Raw genomic sequence first — 14129 nt, forward strand, 5'->3', positions numbered from 1 at the left:
AGTACCCAAAACTACCCGTGGGTAGTTTGGGTAAACCCGAATTACCCACGGGCAGTCCCACTATATTTACCCGCGGGTTGAAAGGCCCGTGGGTAAAACGACCCATGGGTTACACTACCCACGGGTAATTTTGCTACCCACAAGAAACGCGGGAAATACTGTAACTAAGATAGAAAGAAAATATAACTAGTTAGTTATAGGGAGAAAGAGTAAGTTACATAAAACATAGATGGCTAGAATAGATTACTACAAATATAAGAAACTAATAGAGAATAATACGATAAAGTCGGAGTGAAATCAGAGGAACAATGTATATTTAATCGCTATCCTCGTCAGGAGAGAGTTCGACAAGATCTAGCCGAGTAAGTCTCTTCCTTTTGCGACCCCCAAGCTCGGAGAAGTTTGGGAGTTCTTGGGATACAGAAGGCGTAGGTGAGTTGCTAAGTTGGGAAACTTGACTCGATAGTTTTGGCTGTTGAGAGCTAGATAAGGATGGCAGCTCCTCATCTCTATCGCTAATATCCTCCTCTTCTACTGAGACTTCGTAAGGAGGCGGGGAGGGAGCATCTCCTGTAGCAGTAATAGAGATCTTAGTAAGATCATCAGAGACCTTCAGATATCTCTGAATATCAGCTTTATCCAATAGAGAAGAGTAGTTAAAAGCTTCTCTAATAATATGCTGGCGCTCTTCAGATGCTTCAGTGATATTCGTGTCATCTGGAACTTCCTCAAGTGTGGTTTGGGAAAGCCAGGCCTCATTATTCTGGCTAATTTTGATAGTCAAAGTATCAAAAATAGTATCAGCCGAAAGGTTGAACCGAGCGTAGTGACAGATATGGCGAGCAAGGCTGAATGATCGCTCTAAGGGTATTGACGTCGGTTGAATAGATAAGAAGTCTCGAGCCATGCGACAAATACCATGGAATCTGGGATAGCTATTGTCTAGGCGGACCCAAAATTGCTAAACAGTTTCATCAGGGAACATAACTAAATATAGTTATTAGCTGTTAAGCCTAGTAAGATATGAGTCTTTATCTTACCAATATTAAAAAAGTCATTACAGATATTTCGTGCGTCTTGGGATGATGACATTTTGCCCTTATAATAGGTTAGTATAGTGAGTTGCTACAATAGATTGCTACAAATACCCTTTTCTTTGGACTGCGTGATAGTAAACTATGCAGAGTGTATCGGAGTCCTTCAGTTGCAGCTTTTTGAGTATTGGTATGGCGTTCCGAATCTTGATGGTACTGCTTTGTATATACCTCGATAAATTCTTGCTGTACTCGAGTTCGAAGTGAGGCTGAAGAAGGAAGGTATTCGAAGTAATTTGCGAATTGGAATCGCGTGTCAAAAGTACTCGAAACTGATGTCCCAGCTTCAGGGGTAAGGAGAGTTGCAATACTATATACCTTGAAGGAATCCTCTTCAATTAGCTTTTGAACGTATTTTTCCAGCTTCTCTTAGCCCTTTTTCGTAGCAGCCTGAAGGATTGATATCCAAGTAAAGTCTTTGCTAGTAACTTTATCTTTAAGTGCAGAGGCGCAAAAGTACAAGTGAACTGTTGCAACTTGTAATAAAGTAAAGGTATGACCAGGGGTAAGGTCATTTAACCGGCTGAGGATGTTTGTAAAGAGTAAAAACGGGCTGGTGATATCAAGCAGAATATCAAGAGCCTCCCAATCGGTCTCCACAAGAGAGAATTGTTCCTGTAGAGAGTGCTTTTCAACCCAAGCTGAAATCGTTGTTTTAAGCTCTCTTGCGCGGAGACACATAAGTGTAGTAGAGTTCCACCTTGTCTTAACATCGCGGAGGAGGCGTAGTGGTCGCTGGCCAATGCGAGTCGATTTCTGGAGGTCGAGAAACTCTTGCGTCTTCTTACTAGAAAGCTTAAGGGAAACTGCGAGGTCACGAATCTGGAGGTATATATGTTAATATAAAATCTTATAACTAGGTGAAGTATCTAACCTTTTGAATAACAGCTCCAAAAGGATTTTCCCCAGCAGTAGAATCTTCAGTATCAAAATCATCGTCAGAGTCCTCTTGATCTTTAGCTCGAGTAGTAGAAGGCTCAAACTCTGTAGAGGCTTCTACCATCGAAATTCGAAGAGCCTCAAAAATCGCTCGAACAACAAGGTTGAAAATATGGGCTAAACAGCGAATATGATATATCGGCTGTACTGTGGATGTCGACCCTTTTGCAAGTTCTTGTGCTAGGACTTTTGGCTTAAAAGAACTTGCGTTGTCTGCAGAGACTGTCTGAAATCGAATTGTCTTCTTCGTCCTCTGGCGAATATTTTCTAACAGAGTCGATAAAGCCGTTGCTTGCTTAGAGGCTGTATGACCATCTGTCATATCAATAGCACCAAGAAGAACCTGTTGTAACCTCCAGTGCTTGTCGATAAAATGGCATAAAACACCAAGCAGTGAATATTTTAACCCAGGTGTACTCCAGATATCAATCATCAGAGAGACATAGCTACCAGGCGGAATTAGCTGAAGAGTATGGTGTTGAATGCGTAAGGCCTCCTCGGATATCCAGCTTCGGAGCGTCTTTCGAGATGGGAGGTGGTAGAGAGGATTCAGGTGTGAACAGAATTGCCGGAAACTTAAGTTGTCAACAGTATTAAGCGCTAAGTTGGATCCAACAATACAGTAAACTAATGCTTGATGCTCCGAGACTGCTTTCAATTGGGTACCCTAGATTGCGATTACTACAAATGATTGCTACAATGACCTGTAAAACTTACAGGCACCTGGTTTGCGCCTAAACGTCGAGTCTTACAAGACTTTGCAGCGAGGTGTCGTTGCATAGCACTTGTACCAGAGTTTTTGATTGTTGGATGATTGAAAACTTGGTGACAGTGCTTGCAGACTAATTTTGGCTCCCCTGATGTCATATGGTAGCCTTGGTGAAAGTGATCCCAGAATGATACTCGGCGTTGTAAAGTCCACAAGGATTTGGCGAAGCGTTTTCGTTCAGGTTGAGGGGATTTGGACAACGGTGTGTGTTTGCCAAGGATTACCCATTGGAGATACCATGGCAGGGTTTTGAAAAACGAGAGAAAAGTCTAGAAAGTCTCAATAACAAATAAAATGATTTCCGACTGTATCTGTAAACCAGAAGGTGGAGTATTGATTGTTGGAGTCTGCGTAGAATTTACGAGCTCGAAAGCAGCAGAACAATCGGATGCAAAAGGGTCTGGCCCAAAAGGGTCAGACGCAATTGAGTTCGACATCATACGTAGTAAGAATTACCTTTGGTGTGAACAGGAAGTAGTTTGCAGGATTACTACAAGATGAATACAAACATTTGATTATGTGGCCTTACGTAAATTTCTATTTTAGGGTTTCTGACTAATACGTTTCGTACACAAATCTAAAAGCTCTGAATTCTCCTTCGACTTGTTTTTTCTCCCACTTACATTCATCCTTCAATGCCTCGCTTATCAACTAGCCCTGTGTCAGATCAGAGCTCTCCGCTAACAGTGGAGGGCTCTTCACCGCCAAATAGTTACCCCTCATCATCAGCGAGGGGTAATCCCCTGAAACAGCCAATTACAGAGATTCGGGAGACTCCGCCAAGAAGTTCAAGTCATGCAACCTACTATAGCCAGGCTAGCCCAGACCTGAGTCAACCAGAATTACCACCGCTGAAGCGGAACTTTGCGACGAAGTTGGCGAGACGAACAGATACTGGCCAACCACCAACCATTGCACGGAAAGATCAGCTGAACTTCGCGCCAAAGAAGCAGCTAAAAGCTGCTCGAAAAAAGCCCGTCCAGATCACTAAACGCCAGAAAGTTCGTAGATGGAGGCCTGGTAGTAAGTAAGAAGTAACTCTTTATTGTTTAATTACTGAAATGTGAAGCAAATGCACTTCGTGAGATTCGAAAATATCAAAAGACCACCAATCTTTTAATTCCGCGGAGCAGTTTCGCAAGAGTAGTTCGAGAAATAACACTTGATCTTCCACTAAGAAACCGCCATAAGATCCGCTACCAGTCAATGGCTATAGAGGCTCTCCATGAGATGAGCGAACAGTTTCTAATCAACATGTTCGAGAGTAAGATATCCTATCCTGATCTTCAAACTATTATATTAACATGAATATTAATAGATGCAAATCTCTGTGCTATTCACGCTAAAAGAGTAACTTTGCAGAAGAAAGATCTTGACTTAGTTAAACAGTTAATGAAGAAGATGGGAGCATGGAGTGCTAGATTGTTTTAGCAGCTGTAGATTACTACAAACGATTGCTACAATACGAGAATCAGACTAGAGAGAATTCATGACCTTATTCATGCTAGCCTTATTGCTAATTCTTAATTCTTAATCTGTCAAACAAACCCTCTCGCTATGCTTATCTGCAATTATAGAGAAAAGTCAAGCAAACGAGTTAGCTTCTGAGCCAACTCATGGACCTGACGCCAGTTGTATGGCGCTTTATCCCGAGCAAGGTCAAGCTTCAGGAAGAATGGTATCAGCTTTAGTATAGCTGAGAACTTCTTATCCATCGCAGATAAGATGTTGGCTGTTTTATCGAGAGCAGTAAACTCTTCCCAAACTTCAGCAGGGCCTAGAAGCTCCCAAACACCTTTCTTGATCATCGAGTCACTGATCTTAGAGAACATAGCCTTCACTGAAGGCTTTGGAGTGGAGGCATATCGGCGCTGAGCTGTAGTGAAGAGAGATCCTTGAATCTTGATGGCTGGGCGGTGCGCGAGTGCGAATTGGCTGAGAATATTAGTATTACTACAAAGGATTGCTACAATTAAGCACTTACGTCTTCTTCTTCTTGACAGAAGAATTAAGAACCAGGCGTATCTTCTTCTTCTTAGACAAGCGGTTCAGGTGCCAGTACTTGGCGAGTGCAAACCAAAGAAGCACTTCCTCTTTGGTGAAGATGTCGCCAGCTACTGGAAATTTAAAGCCAGGTCGAATAAAGCCATAATCCTCCATCGCAGCTAGGGTAAAGGCAGGATTGCTGTTCAGCCGCTTGACCTTGATGTAAAGTATCTCAAGAGTCATCTCCCAGGTATCACGGAAGAACTGGTATTCTCGGATCTGGTTTTCCTGTCTGTTTGTTAGCTATTGCTATAGTAATTAATTATAGTCATCCAGTTACCTGGATCATCTTGTCGATAATCGCATTCGACTGCTCAGCAACATTAATGGTCGGCAACTGGTTATCAAGGTCAACGTCAAAGTTGAGCATGCCCTCAACTCCATCCAGGTTTTCCTGGGTAGCCTCATCAATCTCATTCAAAGGGATATCCTCCCAAGCCTCGTCTTCATCGTCATCGACGATATTATAGGAGCTAGACGAGACTGGGCCAGTCATCTGAGCTAGCAGCTGGTCTGGATGGTTGCCTTTGAGGAAGCTAAAAGCACTTGAGCACTGATTTGAAACACCAAAAGAAATAAAAAAGAACTCACTATCGTGCATCAACTTGCTGGATTTCCCTAGCCTCAAGGGCCGCGCGCTCATCAGCAGACGCACTGATGTAGGAGCTTTTAGCCCTCAAGGCTTTAAGCTTGCGGGATTTCTGCTGGTTGATCGACTTCTTCGAGCGATCAAGTGCCTTCTGCTTCTCAGTCATCTTATCGATGCGCTGACGAGACTTCTTGGTGTGCGCGTTGTCGGAATAATCCTCTTCAGCTTTACGCTTGGCTCCAGCACCAGATCCAAGCGGTCGGCCTAGAAGAGATTAGTACAAATGATTGCTACAAAGCTGGTGTGAACGTACCGCGATCCTGTCCTGAGGACATATTTTACTACTGTTCCCTAATTGATTTAATAAGTCAAAACCAATAATTGTGAGATCAAAGTATCAAATTACCTTAATTGAGAGGCTTGTCGGTGCGGCTGGGTGTTAGTGGTGGAGGTAGGTTGTAGTGTTGTCTGGGGAGAAGTTTTCTGAAGCTTCAGAACCTCACAAAAAAAAAACAAAATACGCCAAAAAGTGGTCTGTGCGCAGCCGCGGCTTCTTGTTTTTTTTCTCAAAAAGAATCTCTTTGAAAACCTCTGTTCAGTAGTTATCTGTAAAAGATTCTATATTGATTGGACCTGGACTTGTGTTTCTAGGAGTCCTACCTGATTCATGGTTAACTTTATAATATGATGCCTGGCATAGCCCGAAAGACTATGCCTGGTGCTAAGGAGCAGCAGAAACGCCGTTGGCGCCCTGGCAGTAAGTCTAGATTGCTACAAAAGATGGCTACACACTAACCCTAATACCTAGCAAAAGCTCTCCGGGAGGTCAGGAACTACCAGAAGACATTTGACTTCCTGATTCCGAAGCCCCCATTCCAGCGACTCTGGAAGGAAATCTGCGATGACATCGACCCCTCCAAGCGCCTGCGCTGGCAGGCGACTGCTATTAGCGCTCTTCAAGAGTCTTCGGAGTCTCTTCTCTTTGGTGTTTTCGACAGTAAGCTTCACTTGCAAACTCTTATCGAGTTGAACGAACTATCTAGTGATTAACTTTGCTGCGATCCACACCAATCGCGTCACCATTAAGCCGAAGGATCTGCATCTCGTCCAGGCTATCTTGAAGGCCGGCAGAGTCCACGGAGACAAGTGGTTCGACCCCGAGTCTGGGAAATGCGGGCGATTAATTGAAGGCATTCAGGGCGTTCGGAAGTTAGGAGTAACAAGGTAGCAGGTCTATTCGTTGCGCAATATATCCACTCTTGAGGCTGGCTACTACAAAAGATGTCTAAAATTCGTGATGCATACTTACTGAAATCTACCCACGGGTATACACCCGTGGGTACCCAAACCCGTGGGCCCCCCTTCAGTTTACTACCCGTGGGCTTTTTTACCCAAACCCACTTTACCCATGGGTACCCGTGGGTAATAGTAAAACTTTCGGGCACTACCCATAACTACCCGACCCATTTCGCGGGTACCCGTGGGACCCGCGGGCCGGGTAATGCCCATGCCTAGACGTATAGACAGAACTTGTACCGAGGGAGATAACCTGCAGCCCAAGGCCTGTCCGCTATTTCACCATCGCGTTTCTGTTCCTCCACCCACGCGAGGAATCGCGTCCGCACAGTAGCCTTGGACGCACTCTTCAGAGCCGTGCGATCCTCAATAACTGTCCATTCGAGATGAGGGCCGAGCTGGTCTTCTAGCTTCGAGTCGTGGAGCTCGTCAGCGATCGCTGCCTTGAAGAGGTTGAGAAAAGTCTGCCACTCGTCATCGTTGTCGTACACGCCTCGCAGAATCACGAAACCCCACTTGAAAAAGCCTGTCGCGACGCTGTTGTTGATGATGGTAGCGAGGTCTCCGCTCGCGGATTGATAGCCCTCTGGGTAACCAGGGCCAGTATTAGCTGCGTTGGGCATTTCGGAAGGTTACGCTGTAGGGCGGGCTAAACAGATTGTGTGTGAAATTTGGGGGTTTGATGAAGGATAAGATCTACGAAAGCCTCACTTTGTCGCGTTGTTTAAGCTACTACCGTTCATACTGGACGGCCTTAGAACTTTTGAGGCACTTGGACATCATGGTGGCACTTGGAGATCAAGAATTGTTGTCCGTGCAGAACTTGACTGGTCTAAGAGGGATCCGCTGTCCTAGATAAGGATTGGCCCGGCGGCAAGGCTGGATCCACTGAGGGGCTACACCAATGTGGGCCTAGCCCCAATCTGGCTTCCGCGGTGGCCCTCACTAATAGTTAACACCGACGTCCCGCTTGTACGATGAGTTTAGGATAATTATAGAAACCAAGTCTCCGAGCCTCTCTAGGAGCTTGTATGGTACGTCAAGTCATTTGCGATCAATGAACGAATGAGTATGGCTTAACTAGAAGTAGTAGGAGTGGTGCGGGTATGGTAGTGAGGGGTAAGCTAAATCCAGGATGCAGCTTTGTAGATTTCACCTTCGCGCTAGGGGTTAGAAAGAGAGGGCAAAGAACGACGCAGGCGGATAGCGGTCCTATGACCCTGGTGACTGCATCTGACGCTTCTCCGAACTCTCTAGGAGAGTTAAAGGCTGAGAAGAGTAGCCTTCAAGGCTCTGCGGGATGCAGCCGTTCCGGTTCGATTATCCTGATGCGAAGCATGTCGCGCCCGCGGCGAGGTAAGTCAACGCGAATAGGAGTCTATGCGACTTCAACGGGTCCCGGGATGTCTACGGTTCTCAAATGCTCCAGCTGAGGCCATTCCTCCACGAAAAAACGGACAAAGGAGTCTGCTCGACCAGCTTATACGGGGGCAAGCTTGACTATCCAGCCCGAGACCGGCGCTGTGAAGCCTAAATCTGAGTCCCTGTGGGTATGACGAAGCAGGGACAGGAAAGCCGCGGCGTCTTTAGATCTTTGGACAATGCTGGGGGCTGCCAACAACAGACTATCGCCCGGCTAACTCGCCATCGACTGTTTACGCGAGACCATGGCCCGACAGGGGCCGAGAATGATCAATTGGTACGGTGAGGCCTGGCATGAGTCAAGAAGCGGTCTATATGCCTCGTCAAGCACCCTGATGCATCGATGGCGTTCACCAGGGAAGGACGGCCGAAGGTCAGGGCTTCGTGGCATCTATAATGTGTCACTGGGCTGGGGGCCAGGACCGGCATGCGTCAGAGGGATAAGAGAGATGGCGACCCGACATCACTCCATGGTCGGTTGGGAGGAAGGAATGCGGGGGTGTGAAGAGCCGGGTTACCATACATGAGCATCTTGGCAAACCTGACGAGCACCAACGATGACTGGTGATACTAGGATAAGGGGCCTCCCGCTGTCCGCGGTTCTCGGGCATGCCGTCTGAGGTCGTATCTGACGAGGAGGCGTCCGGGTAAGTAAGTGGCTGGTATACGAACCTGCATGGCCGGCCAGGGGTTATAGGCAGTCTTGCGTAGACTTGGTCCTATTGCGGGCATGAACTGACTCCTGCCTTACATGGTCAAGGAAGGGTTGCAGTTGGGTATTGGTGTCGCCGACATGGAACAGTGGGCGCTTGAGTTAGCGCAGTCTTCTTCCTACCATGCTACGTAGTGCTGGTTTGAGGTACCAAATGCTACGAGGGTGTATCGGTTGACGTTGAGTTACGCATCCATCTGCGCTTTGTCTCAAGCCATCGAAAGCCTCTGGCTATAGCAGGGTTAATTATAGCCCTCACGTAACCAGCGTGCCCAAAAGAGGACCTTCAGCTGCTCCAAGGGAGTTAGAGTCATGAAGTCGGTGCCACCGTGGATGTGTAGTAGCTTAAGGGCTTTGAGCAAATCAACGGTGCGCATGAAGTCCTTGTAGGCCGCAGACGCGGATTTGTGGTCTTTAAGTTGCCTGTAATCCCAGAGGTTCTGGTTCGAATTCGTCGTGTAGCTTCACACGTTTATTGAACTTGCAGGGTGAGCATGACGCAAGGATTGACAAAGGCCTCGCTCGCAGCAGCAGGGTCTTTTCCTTCGATCGCGACGACTTCAGGCGTAATCAACAGAGGTAATCAACAGAGGTAATCAAAACAACAGAGGCAATCAGCGTAGACCAGGGAGTGCCGATCACCGTTGCTCAACCAGTGTTGCGATTTTTTATCACCACACGTGGCTTGTATCTGATGAGCTGCGTCCTGCAGCACCCAGCTAACAGATCTACACTTCGTGACAACCTATTTTGCCATACACTTATCCTTGACCAAGGCTGAGGTCGGCCCCTTTTCTTCGCTCGAGCGCATCGCAGCTCGATGAACCACAATGTCAGTCCCGAGTACTAAGAACTTGCAACGAAAGATATGGAGAGACCAGTGCAGAGATATACTGTCCAAGCACATACGTAAGAGTTTTCAGCGACTCGAACTTTCCAAGTTGCGCTGACCACATGTAGAAGAGCGCACCAACATTGTCGTAGAGCCATCCCAGGTTTGATTACTGACAACCGAGAGCGATCCATATCGGTGGGAGCTTCTCCCTGAAGTTCCTGGAATCAAGAAACTCTTCGAAGCCAACCTCAGCGAATGCTCCATAGGCCCGCTGAAAAAGCTTTGTGGAGAGGTTGGAAAGAGCTTCGAGGCTGTCAGAGCAACTAACCCTGGGAAAGGCGAGCTGACGATTGCGCAGCCACACTGCGCCTGGGCGGCCGACGAACTTCCTCAAAGTTTCAGCGCGAGAGTAGCGATACTGGCCGAGGAAAATGAAGAGATGAAAAGCCGTCTGCTGGAAGCCAATCAGAAGTTGGAGAGGGAGATGGAGATGAAGAAAGAACTAGAAGGAAAGATTGGATCGTTGAAGGAACAGAACCGTATGCTTGGAGGGCTTATCGAGCAACAGTCGACTGTTACATATCTGAGGGATTATGTTCGGGAGTTCGCCGACGGAATCGAAAAATTCGTACCGGTGGTGGGGGAGTTCCGGACACCAGAAACACGTTCTGGGTCAATGTCGATAGACAGCGAGAGGGAATATGCGTAGACATCATGGCGTGCGCGCGACTTTTGTATGTACATGCTGTAGTTCAAGTAGATTTATGAACGCGTAACTACATCGTGGTGTCGGCTTCTTTCCAACAAACGTCTTGTAAACTTCAACTGGCTGCTGGCTGTCGCTGGGGACTTCTCAGGCCAAGCCCATCGCCGCCTCGTCCATGGTTTGCTTACAACTTAGGTAATGCTTGCGCTCGTGCATCACGCTGCAATAGCCCTGAGCTTGACGTTGCTGCCGGTACTACGGAAGTGAACCGCCAAGGCGGACGCCAAAACATGGCCTCCGCCGCTGTTTTGCATGGCGGACTGCTAAGTCGCGACCGCCTCACTGTACTACAGAGCGGGCACGGCCATGGAGTTAGTGGCAGCGGAATTAGGTTTCTAGCGCGTCCTGTGGGACAAGCTGCGTTGCACCAGAGCAGTATCTAAGGTGCTCTGAGCCGAACCTGAGCCGTACCCGAGTCTCTTGCTGAAAGAAAATACGACGGATCAGCCGGCCGAGCGCTGTCTCGCCAAAGATTTGCCCTCGTCGGGACTTGTGTGTTAAAAAAAAAAAACAGAGGAAAAACTCTACATTTGATGACTCCTTGTATGTGCTTTTTGCTCTTGCCCTCGTCGGGATCGGTTGTAGATTACTGGTTCTCGATCCAATCCAGCAATCTGGCGTAGAATGCCGATGCTCGAGGTCCGTCGGACTTTGTTAAGCCCATACGCAGAACACCGGCCTGCGTCCACTTCTCTCCCTTCACGATCACAGAAGTCACACTCCCTCCCGTCTACCTGTCAACCGCACCTATACGATCGCGCAGCGGCATCGCTGCCAGCATGTGCAGGGCACGAAAGATTTGACCGCGACTGGTCACTAGGCTTTCTCGCTTAACACAATAACCGCGAGTCTTTGCTCATTATTGAATGCTGCATTGCCACACCGACTACAGGGCTGAGTACCTATGGCAACGTAAAACTCCCCCGCGTTAACGGTTTTTGTCCCAGCTACGGGAACAGCAATTACCCTTCGTAGACGTAGCAAAATGGAGAGCTACCAACTCCAATCGTGCTCATCAGGTCCCTCAGCTTTCTCGGCTCAGCCAAAGGGCGAAGATCAACCAGGTCGTCTAAAGTGCCATTGCGGCTCGGAGGGATATTCTGCATCGTGACAGTACCAAAGATATCCTGTCTGTTCTCCCAGTCAAGCATCTGCCAGATCCAATAAACGCGGTCAATCTGGCTGTGGTGTAGGAAGAATGCTGGGTCAGCCGGAGAGATAAAGAAGTTGTTGCCAGAGTCGCCGCCGAGCTGCCAGTGGCCAGCCGCATGAACTCCTAGTTCAAAGGGGTTGATATAACGATCATCACCATTCAAAAAGCCCCAAAACGACTCGATAGTGTTGTGCTCAGTCAGAAGGAGCGTCGTGTTCCGAAACGTAGTGTGTCGAGAAGAGACGTGCTTGTTCAGGTCTCGCTGCAGGCAGCGCGGGTCAGCAGCGAGGGGTGTATCGGTGTTCTGAACGACGGGGAGATTAACCGTCATCTTGGAGAAGGGCCCCGACATGACACAGCCGCCACCAGATCCAGGCTCGAGTTTGAGTGTTACGTTGGTGTAAGCCTGGTGAATTTCGAGGCCTTCATGAGGAACAAAGGCGCCGTTGCTGCCGATGGAAGTGTCTGATCCGTCAAAGAGAGGTGACAGCGTAGGGTCTTCCGCATCATAACCCCACTCCCAGAAGGGAAATGTACCTGACATATTCTGTTAGAGGTTTACTAACAGATAGTAAGGCAATAAACCACGCATGCTTACCAGTGTAACCGCATTCGCGGATCTTTTGCTCAAACACATCCGTGTATAGGCGATGCCAGAGCTGGAAATTAGCCTAGGCAGAAGAACAAGAGAAATGTTAGCACTTGGCACAACATCTTTTTTTCTTCACACCAAATGTGCGCTCCTACCGTTCTGTGAATGACAGGTGTCTGCTTAAGGTGGATAGCCACAAAGTCATCATACAAAGTCTTTGCAGCAGGCATCACTCCCGGCTCATACAAGCTCGGGGAACTCTGCATGCACTCAACGGCAGCTACAAAGGCTCTTCTCTGCTCGGCAGGGAGCGTCCTCCATTCTCGGCGGACGCGAACCTTATCCGGCGTGCATGTTAAGTTTGCAAATGCTCCTGAACGTTGGTGTAAATCTTTGGAGTTAGCCAGAGCCTTTGCAGCAAGTTGAGCAAGGGCGTCGCCGTTGTTGATGGCCTCTTGAGTAAAGTTATAAGATGGTCCCGCGGCGTTGATGGGGAGAAAAAAGGAAGTGGCAAATACAATCACTGAAAAGGCGCTGAGAAGAGAAGGACTCATGGTGGGAAAAGAATGGATGCCAAACAGTGCTCAACTGCACGAAGATCAATGGCCTCTTAGCGCGGCCAATGATCGATTAATAGACTGGTTGATGAAGATGGTACGGATAATCGAGCGGACTCCGAGGTTATTAAATTCAACAAGATGATAGCAAAACTGTATTAAAGCTCCCGATATCAAATGCCCGTGGGTCTAACGAAATCCATCCGCGATCCATTTGGGATATAACTAGTCGCGGTTGCGGTGACAGGATCATCCCGGGCCAGGGTCATGAATCTCGTGGCATACTGTACTAGTCTTTAAAGATGCAAATTGCGACATCGCTTACAGGATCCCGACTCGGAGTACGAAAGCGCGGATTGTGCGTGGGTTCTAGCATGGAACCTTATTATCTGGGGCACCACCCTCAAGCCTGGTCAAGCGCGCCGAACAGCCGCAATGACACAGCCACAGTTCACGGCTTGACTTTACGGAAACTTTTCCGTCAGCGTTTAAGGTAGTGACTCGTGTCTGAACAGAGACGGCATTATACCTGTCCAGGGCTCTAGTCCTCATAGAGCAGGACAGATGTGAAACCCAGGCTCTCAAAATAACCTTAATTTCATCGCTAAGTCTCTTGGATGTAATTCCTAATGCAAGGTCACTTTCAATTGCAAACAAGTATTTTAGCAGCCGAGAAGTTTTGGCACCTTTTTTTAGGTTTGTGAGACTGGAGTTATCTAAATAAGCCCTGTGATGGTCGGGATCCTTTCGGTTCCGCAGCTCGGGGTCACCAAGGCTTTTTAGTGTTTTGAATTGCACTCAAGTGGGGAAGCAATCTATGTGAGTATCATCACCACGTCCTAAAGGAAAGCTATTTATATTGTTAAATATGACTTTCCATATAGATAGCTCCTTCCCTAACACAGATTGTCTTGTTTAGGGCTATACGCTAGGTCTTCCCTGTAAGTTGATTTTTAGGCAGTCAAGCCCGTCGAATAATAGACTCGCTTGGCTATTACTTAGTCCAGTATTGCCAACATTCGAATACAGTAGCCCTAGGGGCTAGGCTCCCGACGCTACCATGCTCGCTTAATAAGATTTAATGTGGACTGAAGACATGTTCGTTGCAACGGAGACTTCAGTTTCACAAGGTTTATGGGGACTTATCCACAGCTCTAAGGGTTAGCGCTCAATATTAAGATCGAGTCATAAGATAACATGATACATCATCACCATCCTTAGCTAACCCTATAATCGCATTCAAAGATCACTATAGGAACTCTGGTATAGTGGTTAGGAGAAAGAGTGCTTCAACCGAATCTCTAAGTATCTCTTTCTTCGGGTGGTGTTACTAGGTTAGGCGCTGCCGGTATTAATATG

The 14129-nt window shown here is 47.5% G+C and overlaps 6 protein-coding genes across 6 annotated transcripts; 3 read left to right on the forward strand and 3 right to left on the reverse strand.

Moving 5' to 3' along the window:
• Positions 1–3437: 3437 nt before the first annotated feature.
• On the forward strand, positions 3438–4233 carry CTRU02_215066 (histone H3; the record flags this gene model as incomplete). Its single annotated transcript, XM_036731980.1, has 3 exons — positions 3438–3825; positions 3872–4066; positions 4121–4233. 3 exons carry the CDS (start codon positions 3438–3440, stop codon positions 4231–4233), a joined length of 696 nt encoding a protein of 231 aa, XP_036576368.1.
• Positions 4234–4373: 140 nt separating this feature from the next.
• On the reverse strand, positions 4374–5772 carry CTRU02_215067 (uncharacterized protein; the record flags this gene model as incomplete). Its single annotated transcript, XM_036731979.1, has 5 exons — positions 4374–4737; positions 4787–5076; positions 5129–5384; positions 5440–5701; positions 5751–5772. The coding sequence occupies 5 exons, from the start codon at positions 5770–5772 to the stop codon at positions 4374–4376; spliced, it is 1194 nt and encodes a 397-aa protein (XP_036576367.1).
• Positions 5773–6148: 376 nt separating this feature from the next.
• Positions 6149–6487, forward strand: CTRU02_215068 (histone H3; the record flags this gene model as incomplete). The annotated part of the gene is made up of 2 exons (XM_036731978.1): positions 6149–6194; positions 6246–6487. 2 exons carry the CDS (start codon positions 6149–6151, stop codon positions 6485–6487), a joined length of 288 nt encoding a protein of 95 aa, XP_036576366.1.
• A 461-nt stretch (positions 6488–6948) lies between these two features.
• On the reverse strand, positions 6949–7356 carry CTRU02_215069 (uncharacterized protein; the record flags this gene model as incomplete). The annotated part of the gene is made up of 1 exon (XM_036731977.1): positions 6949–7356. One exon carries the CDS (start codon positions 7354–7356, stop codon positions 6949–6951), a length of 408 nt encoding a protein of 135 aa, XP_036576365.1.
• A 2341-nt stretch (positions 7357–9697) lies between these two features.
• CTRU02_215070 (uncharacterized protein) lies at positions 9698–9868 on the forward strand (the record flags this gene model as incomplete). Its single annotated transcript, XM_036731976.1, has 2 exons — positions 9698–9776; positions 9828–9868. The coding sequence occupies 2 exons, from the start codon at positions 9698–9700 to the stop codon at positions 9866–9868; spliced, it is 120 nt and encodes a 39-aa protein (XP_036576364.1).
• Positions 9869–11430: 1562 nt separating this feature from the next.
• On the reverse strand, positions 11431–12767 carry CTRU02_215071 (tyrosinase central domain-containing protein; the record flags this gene model as incomplete). The annotated part of the gene is made up of 3 exons (XM_036731975.1): positions 11431–12158; positions 12220–12292; positions 12369–12767. 3 exons carry the CDS (start codon positions 12765–12767, stop codon positions 11431–11433), a joined length of 1200 nt encoding a protein of 399 aa, XP_036576363.1.
• Between the last annotated feature and the right edge of the window lie 1362 nt (positions 12768–14129).

Source organism: Colletotrichum truncatum (assembly GCF_014235925.2).
Source record: "Colletotrichum truncatum strain CMES1059 chromosome Unknown Contig_0013, whole genome shotgun sequence".
NCBI lineage: Eukaryota > Fungi > Ascomycota > Sordariomycetes > Glomerellales > Glomerellaceae > Colletotrichum > Colletotrichum truncatum.